The sequence below is a fragment of the Aulonocara stuartgranti genome (assembly GCF_965226115.1).
Source record: "Aulonocara stuartgranti genome assembly, chromosome: 11".
Classification (NCBI taxonomy): domain Eukaryota; kingdom Metazoa; phylum Chordata; class Actinopteri; order Cichliformes; family Cichlidae; genus Aulonocara; species Aulonocara stuartgranti.
This window is the reverse complement of record NC_138947.1, coordinates 11,081,030-11,090,559: the sequence shown is the minus strand read 5'-3', so window position 1 is coordinate 11,090,559 and position 9,530 is coordinate 11,081,030. Positions and strand designations below refer to the sequence as shown.

Genomic DNA, 9,530 nt, shown 5'->3' with positions numbered 1-9,530 from the left:
GAAACATTCCACACATTGATTCTTAACTGCGCATTTCCTTCATGTCCTCATATCAACAACTTTCATCTACTGCATAATCTGGGTTTCTTGTGCTGTGACTTTATGTGATAAATTGGGAAAAATATTTTTTTCCAGCTATAGTACATTGAAGTCTTGTTTTCCAGTGTTGCATAATATGTGTGGTTTCCCAGAAGCCTGCCATAATTCTTTACTTTGCCACAGTTTTCCTGGCAAAGCAAAGCACAGAGAGACAGAGAGGCTCAGATAGAAAACTAGGGCTCTCTGAAACCTGCCTCCAACCTTTTGCCATGGAGTTTCCCAGATTAAACAGACTTCAGTCTGAGCCAATCCTAAAATGGGAGGGGATAGACCAATACAAAAACTGACTCAGGACTGAAAAATCTGTCAGTCTAGAAAATGACAGAACAGACACATGAACTTGAGAGGCAGTCAGATGGTCCACTGGCACTTTTTCCAGAAGATTTCCTTATTTGAAGTAACAGTAATTTAGTTACAACTGTCTTGAACTTGGACACATTACCCAGCTGTCACTGGGCTTGCAGAAGACCTGGTAGAGCGTTTTGTTCTTTCAGAACCACAGGAGGTATTCTCCCTTTTTGTGTCAGACTGTGGCCGTATTGTGTGACAGACTGAGCAGCATGTCAAAGGAGGTGAATTCAGAGAGCGTATCGCTGTGTCCTTTGAGCACACCAGCAGCCACTGAGCAGGAGATGCTATGTATCTTTGGGACGGGGGACTTAGGGCGCTCTCTGGGCCAACGTTTGTTCCAGACTGGCTACAAGGTGGTGTATGGCAGCCGCAGACCCCACAGCTGTGGCCCATTGCCTCCGGGAACTCAGGTACAGAGCATGAGGTCTGTTGTTTTTGTTGTTCTTGTTCTTATTTGACAGCTGATATCACAACATGTGAACTGAAGGATAGTCCTTAACCAAAACAAATACCCCGTATTCAAAGTGCATAGTTAATGCTGTGAGAAAAGCAGCTCTTCTAATCAGACTTGACCTTGTTTAGCTAAACATGTTTGCTGATAATTTGTGGACATGCAAGCATCTCTCCAGATGTTGCTGTTTTTGTTTGTGCCCTACATTGTGCATTGGTTTGTTTCTTGTCCCGACTGAACTAGAATGTCAAAGTAAATGAAACCATTTGTCAGCGGTCGTGTTACTATGTGTCATGGCCGTGCGTGACAGTTCTCCTGTGTTTATGTCTTGTGCAGGCGATGAGTCATGTGGCTGCAGCCCAATCAGCCAGGCTGGTTTTTGTTTGTATTCACAGAGAAAACTACAACTTCCTGGAGACGCTTGCACCTCAGCTCAAGGGGAAGGTACCTTGTTGCACAGTGAGATGACTTTGTGTGACAAAGCACTTGGATCATTTCTAACTTTTCATCCACTGTATTTATTTAATTGATTGGAAGGTTCTGGTGGATGTCAGCAACAACCTCAAGAAGAATATGTACCCCGAGGCCAATGCTGAATATCTGCAGAGGTAAGAGGAAACTAGGGCAGTAATGTAATAATATGAAATATTGGGATATCTCATGGACCATGTGGGTTGAATCACCTAAAAAAATGTAAGAACATGAGGCAAATGATTGTTGTTTAATAACCAGGCTAATCCCTGGAGCTCAGGTGGTGAAGGGATTTAACACCTTGTCTGCATGGGCCCTTCAGAATGGACCTTCAGATGCCAACAGACAGGTAAAAGCTACATCTGCTTGTTGTGTTACAATCTCCTTGCTTGCATGAATACTAGGGGTCATGTAAAAGGCCTTATAGTAAAAACTATTACGTATTTGCATGCAGAACCACATGCATTTGACAGTCTCTGATATGTTCACACAGCAACTGCTGACCAAGAAGTTAAAAATAATAATCTCTTTCCTAAAGGAAAATATTTCCAACCAAATTATATTATTAACTCATTTTGAAGTTTTGATCAAACCAAAGCCAAGCGAAAGAGGAGAGGAGTCAGCCTCATGTCTTTCCTGAGAATGCTGTCTCTGTGGTATCCTTGAATCAATTAACTCCACACTCTCTCTTAGATCTAAGCATCCCGTCATGTGTTTTGCTCTCTCACTGCAGCATGTGTGTATTTTTCTGCTCATTTTGATCCAGTTTCGGAGTCCCAGTGGACACTAAATAAAAAATAAAAACCACAGGAGAACGCGTGTGTTGTGGGGAGTACATGTTTATGCACTGGACTATGTTTAATTTTGAGCACCATCAGCAACATTGCATAGGTGTTGAGCATTCCTATGACCACATTGACTGTCAGTGTGTCTCTGTTGGTTGATCATCATGTGTGTGAGATTCATAAACATAAATGTGTAAATGTAGAATGATGAAAACCTGCACTTCTCACATGGGGCGCTTCTTGAGCGTTAAAAAATATAGATTGTTTTTCTTACCTCTCCAGGTGTACGTGTGTGGGAACAGTCTTGAGGCAAAGCAGGCAGTAATAGAGGTGGCTACCAAATTAGGCTTCACTGTTCTGGACAGGGGGTCTCTGACTGCCGCCAGAGAGCTGGAGGATTTCCCTCTGCAGCTCTTCCCAGAGTGGAGGCTGCCCTTGCAATTGGCCACTGGCCTCACTGCCTTCTTCTTCTTCTATCTACTCATCAGAGATGTCATCTATTCGTATGTGGTGAATGATAAAGACATCTCCTTTAGAATCATGGCATCCTTGGCCAACAAGGTAAATCCTGTTTATTACCTTACAAATTAGCACATGGTACACTTTGAAAAGTCACCGCCAAATGTATCCCATAAAAAATGACTGAACAAATAAAAAGTTTTCACTTAAAACTCATGGTTTTTATCCTCAAAACAACTTCCTGTCTCCTTCTTTCAGGTGTTCCCCATCGTGTCGCTCATTATGCTGTCTTTGTGTTACTTGCCTGGAGTCATAGCTGCCTTCCTTCAGCTCTACAGAGGAACTAAATACAAGTCAGTAATCAAAATAGGATGCAATTATATTTAATCCCAGCAGAGAGGTGTGCAATTTTCTAATCATTTTTGTGCCATACTACTCAAACCCATGTTTCAGGCGTTTCCCCGACTGGTTGGATCGTTGGATGTTGTGCAGGAAACAGCTGGGACTCGTAGCTCTTGCTTTGGCTTCTCTGCATGTGCTCTACACTCTTATCATCCCTATCAGGTGTGTAAGAGCTGCGCATCTTCATGCCTCTTCATTAAACATATCTGGGACTGTTTATAACTGCTCACTAGAATAACATTGTTTGGGAAGATGTACATGGTCCCAAATATCATTGACTTTCTTTTGGTCTCTGGTCGCCACATCGTTGACAAATGCTTCATGTGTGGATTCAACTTTAAGCACTAGTTTTAGACTACCCATAGATGACATGTCAGGGTCTGGTTGCCTAGGTAACCCTTTCACATATATACAGCTATAATGATAAGGCTAAATCATGCTTTAATAAACTTGTGAATAATGTTAATTCAGCAATTCTTGTGAAGTCTTCATCTAGGTTTTATTTCAGATCTTAAAGAGTTATGCCCATCTGAATTGTCCACATGATTTTTCTCTAAATAATCATTTTTGCCCTCAGATATTATGTGAGATACAGACTGGCAGCACATACTATCTCACAGGTAAGACTTGGAAACATTATTAATCATACCTAGTTCCACCACTCCGTAAACAGCTGGTAAAAATGTTTACTGTGATTTTAAGATCAAGGAGAACAAAACGTCACCGTTTGACACCACCATGGCCTGGCGTACTGACTCGTACTACGTTATTGGGATTCTGGGATTTGGCCTGTATCTCCTTTTGGGAATAACTTCCCTCCCTTCTGTCAGCAATGTGCTCAGCTGGAGAGAGTTCAGCTTTATACAGGTAAGACGGATATAAAATGTAGTATCTAAAGTGATGTAGCAGAAGGGGATTGATCTTTGAATTTGTTAGAAGTCTGGCAGCCAAGTTTTCAATGAGCTGGAAGCAGAAGAGGAGGGATTTATAGCAGCCCAAACATCATGAGATGAAAGCATGGAGCACTTTAGCAAGACCTGCTAGACAGTAAAGAAAAGAAAGTAATAAAAACGTTAACTGGAGAAAGCTTAGACCCAACGTTGCCTTGTAAACCTGTCCTAACAAGTTAATAGAATTGACCTGCTCATCCACTTATTTAGAAAATATAGCTGACTTAAAATGTTCTTATTGAATAAAAGAGGCCAGAATTATATACTGTACCCTGCTAACTTAAGTTGTGATTCAAAGACATCTACAGGGAGTGCAGAATTATTAGGCAAGTTGTATTTTTGAGGAATAATTTTATTATTGAACAACAACCATGTTCTCAATGAACCCAAAAAACTCATTAATATCAAAGCTGAATGTTTTTGGAAGTAGTTTTTAGTTTGTTTTTAGTTTTAGCTATTTTAGGGGGATATCTGTGTCTGCAGGTGACTATTACTGTGCATAATTATTAGGCAACTTAACAAAAAACAAATATATACCCATTTCAATTATTTATTTTTACCAGTGAAACCAATATAACATCTCCACATTCACAAATATACATTTCTGACATTCAAAAACAAAACAAAAACAAATCAGTGACCAATATAGCCACCTTTCTTTGCAAGGACACTCAAAAGCCTGCCATCCATGGATTCTGTCAGTGTTTTGATCTGTTCACCATCAACATTGCATGCAGCAGCAACCACAGCCTCCCAGACACTGTTCAGAGAGGTGTACTGTTTTCCCTCCTTGTAAATCTCACATTTGATGATGGACCACAGGTTCTCAATGGGGTTCAGATCAGGTGAACAAGGTGGCCATGTCATTAGTTTTTTTTCTTTTATACCCTTTCTTGCCAGCCACGCTGTGGAGTACTTGGACGCGTGTGATGGAGCATTGTCCTGCATGAAAATCATGTTTTTCTTGAAGGATGCAGACTTCTTCCTGTACCACTGCTTGAAGAAGGTGTCTTCCAGAAACTGGCAGTAGGACTGGGAGTTGAGCTTGACTCCATCCTCAACCCGAAAAGGCCCCACAAGCTCATCTTTGATGATACCAGCCCAAACCAGTACTCCACCTCCACCTTGCTGGCGTCTGAGTCGGACTGGAGCTCTCTGCCCTTTACCAATCCAGCCACGGGCCCATCCATCTGGCCCATCAAGACTCACTCTCATTTCATCAGTCCATAAAACCTTAGAAAATCAGTCTCAAGATATTTCTTGGCCCAGTCTTGACGTTTCAGCTTGTGTGTCTTGTTCAGTGGTGGTCGTCTTTCAGCCTTTCTTACCTTGGCCATGTCTCTGAGTATTGCACACCTTGTGCTTTTGGGCACTCCAGTGATGTTGCAGCTCTGAAATATGGCCAAACTGGTGGCAAGTGGCATCTTGGCAGCTGCACGCTTGACTTTTCTCAGTTCATGGGCAGTTATTTTGCGCCTTGGTTTTTCCACACGCTTCTTGCGACCCTGTTGACTATTTTGAATGAAACGCTTGATTGTTCGATGATCACGCTTCAGAAGCTTTGCAATTTTGAGACTGCTGCATCCCTCTGCAAGATATCTCACTATTTTGGACTTTTCTGTGCCTGTCAAGTCCTTCTTTTGGCCCATTTTGCCAAAGGAAAGGACGTTGCCTAATATTTATGCACACCTGATATAGGGTGTTGATGTCATTAGACCACACCCCTTCTCATTACAGAGATGCACATCACCTAATATGCTTAATTGGTAGTAGGCTTTCGAGCCTATACAGCTTGGAGTAAGACAACATGCATGAAGAGGATGATGTGGACAAAATACTCATTTGCCTAATAATTCTGCACTCCCTGTATATAATCACACCACTTTTTACAATCAGAGGAACTGTCCTCCGATGGTCACTAAAACAAATGTAGGTTTTCCATCTTTGATTTATAGTATGTGATTCGTGCAAACTCATATTGGCACATCAGCGAAACAAAACTCTTGGCCTGATGAGTGAATCCTGTTTATAAGAAGAAAAACTTCAAGTCACAAGTGGAGGAATGAGAGTGTGGGATTTTTCCCTGGAGCTGGCCCACTGATGTTCCGAGCAATCCATCCAACAGATTTGTGCTTGTACAGAAGTTGGCATCTTTGCTTATTACTGGAATCAATTAATATCAGATAGAAAATGGAAAACATGCTCTCCATCTAGAGCAGGGGTGTCAAACATAAAGCCTGGGGGCCAGAATCAACCCGGTGAAGACTCCAAACCAACCAACTGGATGGTTTTGGAAAACAGAACATTTGGACATTTACATCTGTGTTTTCAAAAGTTTTACAGATTTTCCTGATGATAAAGAGATTCCCCGTGGCTATCCATACAAAGCCAAACTAATTAAGTTATAGATTTCTATAATTTAAAGATGTCACAAAGATAAAATGTGTTTGACATCCCGGATCTACAGTAAATGAGTATTTTTGCTAGTCTCTGGTTTACTCAATCACGCTTAAAAATAAAAACAAAAATAACAGAAGTTTCAAAACACTTTTTTTTTTAAACAAAGAACAAATAAACACAGTGGTAGGAAAGAGCATTTCTGTGATATTTAATCTGTCAATTTCTCATAAAATGAATACAATAAAGCTCATTGGTAAATTTAATTTGTTTCAACTGATCATCTCTTCACTTGGCCAGGAAAAGCTGCAAATGACAACCAGATTGATGATTCAGTTAACACACGGATGCTTTTTATGAAATATCCCTCGTTGGCACTCACTTCTAATATGTCTGCTGGAGATGCTTTCAAGTGCACCCTGAAATTTTCCACGTACTGCTACTCCACTATTGCCCCTATTTATACTCGAAGCTGCTGAGGAGCAGTTAGTGTGAAAATTGACAGAGAGGCTACTGCGCCTTCAAGGAACGATTCTGGCAGAAAAATTGTTTGGTAAATTGTTCACATTGTGTCTAATTTGCAAAGGTACAAACTGTGACTGGCAAGTACAAATGTGGATAGGAAAACACACACATGGGCCAGGCAGCTGTGTTAAAGTTCCCACTGGAAACAAACTGTCAGAAATCTGTTAGTTATATTTCCCTCCTTCTCTTTCTAACTCTGTCTTTACTTAAACAGACACAAATAATGTTTACCTTTGTTCCCACTCTGACCAATCAAAAATGAAATGGGACACACTACAGGGAACAAACTCATTCATAAATGTATCTGGGTCATGTCAAGCTCATATTCTTATTCCACCCCTCCCTTTACTCCAGCCCAAATTAGAGCAGAGATTTAAATGTTAAGTTATGCATCAGATGTAATTTGGGGGCATATATTATCCTGGGCCTCAGTCCTAAGGCTTTGTTCATGTGTATATAATGTATTTAAATGTGCATAAGTATGTATGTGTACCTTTATGTATATGAGTACACAAAGTCAAAGAGTGCATGCATTGCACATATGGAGCTATGTCTCTATTAAGGTCAGCTTGTCACTGCAGTTTTTGACTTCATATAAAAGAAAATAAATTGTCTTTTATCTTTATTCTTTTTTTTTTATTTTATTCACATTTATCCTTCAGCACCTCTCTCCTCTGAGTAGCTGAGGCATTCACACACAGACGACATGTTCCTTATGCATAGATGCAAACAAGTCTGCCAGAAAGAAAACTGACTGCACATCATAACATCAGTGCTTTCTGAAAATAAATGGGTGAATGAAATGTAACATGATGAACCTGTTTCATTGTTTTACTGTCTTTCAGTCTAAGCTGGGCTACCTGACACTGTTCTTCTGTACATTTCACACCTACCTGTACGGCTGGGATGAGTTTCTTCAGCCTTCATCCTACAAATGGTTTATGCTCCCTGGCTACATGCTTAGTCTGGTGGTGCCTTCCGTGGTGTTAGTGCTCAAGCTGCTTCTCCTCCTGCCTTGCGTGGACCGCACTCTCACCCGGATTCGACAGGGCTGGGAGAGAACTGATCCCGAGCAAGAACGCAAAAAATTACTCCTAACATAAGGCAATGGCACTGCAGGTACAAATGAATTATAAACACAGACGCAAAGGCATAGATGTCATAGAGCCAGGATTATATGTTTACAAGAAAACTGTTCAGTGTTGTAAACGTGGTACATGTAAAAGCAGCTTTCCTTTGCCTTTGTGTTCGCCTCCATTGAAGCTCAATAATTTCCACATCCAGAAGTGTTACACAATGTAATCTGAGATTCTGTGTTGTGTCCTCTATGACATCCTTATAAAAAATAAAGAAAAAAGAAAAAAAACTATCAATCTGAACTTGCAGTGTGTAGTGGGTTATGTTTATTGCATTTATAGTTACGTATTTGGTTCTCACTGCTTTTCCTTTGTTCTTTATTGTTAAACACCCATTATGTTAATTGTAACCACTGTAAATACTCTTTAAAATAAACAGCAGTGTAACAGACCAAGATTGTCTTGTCTTGTCTCTCTTTCTATATCTCTTTCTATCCAGAAGCTCAAACTTTGGGAGATTTCCCTGCTGAGTTGGCTGTGTCTCGTTTAGTCGTCTCGATCTGATCCCTCTCCAGGGTTCATCCCTCTGGCTGATCAGATAGCGTTCTCTCAGAAACATTTGGCCTGAAAACCAGCCTTCTCCCCAGTCACCGCTGGATCTCATCACTAGGAAAGAGGAATTTAAGACTCCTCCATCACCGTCGTCTGTTGAAAGAATCTATTGTTGGGTTGTCACAGTTCAGATAGCCCCGTGATGTTGCGCTGCATCAAGTCATTTCCTGAAGTGAGTAACACGTAAACACGTAAACGTCATTTTATTAGTAGCTGTAAATGAAATCTAATCATGACAAGTACAGGCGTAGATGTGAAAGAATGTATTCAAAGTAAAGGATACACCATTCCTGTGACTCCTGCTGAGTGTGATGGACGCGCAGTGAAGGAAACTTAGGCACAGGTTAAAGTCCAAAAAAAAGATTTTTTATTTAACCCAAAAAACATAATTGGTTAACTCGTGCAAAAAGAATCAAAATCTTGGGCCCATAAAAGAGGTCAAAATAACAGAACTCTTCTCAAAGTTGACAGCACTACTGATAACTCAAACAAACTGACCTAACTTAACGAGACAAAGGGGAAACTTAAATAGTGGCTGACCAGCCCACAAAAAACACGAGAAGGGATAAAACACACAAAACCTAACTAAACCTAGCATAATGAACTCCAATTCCCCCCCATGGTCCCGAGTTATGGCATGAACCAATTTGTAGTCTTCCTTTAAAGCTCGCTCCGCCCCTTTTCCACCTCTTGGCTCCTTAATCAAGGGACTGGAACAGCTGCAACTAAGGTAACTCAGAAAACAAAAGATTAATCATACATAACAGTGTAAACTAAAATGTGCGCACTTATTTTAGAATGCAGTGTTATGTGGATATGTGAATTAATTCTAAACCAAAACCAGTTATTTATTGTCCTGTAAATTAATTCCCATATGTAAAGAAAGACAAATGTGAATGCAATGTTACTTATAAGCCTCTACACTAACATGGTGGGTATTACCACTGTGTGG

General features: G+C 40.5%; 1 protein-coding gene across 1 annotated transcript; it reads left to right on the top strand.

Annotated features, from left to right (window-relative positions):
* The first annotated feature begins 292 nt into the window (after positions 1 to 292).
* Positions 293 to 8,421, top strand: LOC309716497 (metalloreductase STEAP4-like). Its single transcript, XM_082550318.1, has 10 exons — positions 293 to 860; positions 1,238 to 1,345; positions 1,439 to 1,509; positions 1,634 to 1,721; positions 2,440 to 2,718; positions 2,875 to 2,969; positions 3,070 to 3,180; positions 3,596 to 3,638; positions 3,721 to 3,885; positions 7,736 to 8,421. The coding sequence occupies exons 1-10, from the start codon at positions 660 to 662 to the stop codon at positions 7,991 to 7,993; spliced, it is 1,419 nt and encodes a 472-aa protein (XP_082406444.1). The 5' UTR covers positions 293 to 659; the 3' UTR covers positions 7,994 to 8,421.
* Positions 8,422 to 9,530: the final 1,109 nt, after the last annotated feature.

Bases quoted from the DNA above. Each gene is read 5' to 3' on its own strand.
- LOC309716497 (XM_082550318.1), top strand. From the start codon at position 660: ATGTCAAAGGAGGTGAATTCAGAGAGCGTATCGCTGTGTCCTTTGAGC. The intron at 1,346-1,438 runs GTACCTTGTTGC...ATTGATTGGAAG, and splicing joins CACCTCAGCTCAAGGGGAAG to GTTCTGGTGGATGTCAGCAA. The intron at 2,970-3,069 runs GTCAGTAATCAA...CCCATGTTTCAG, and splicing joins TACAGAGGAACTAAATACAA to GCGTTTCCCCGACTGGTTGG.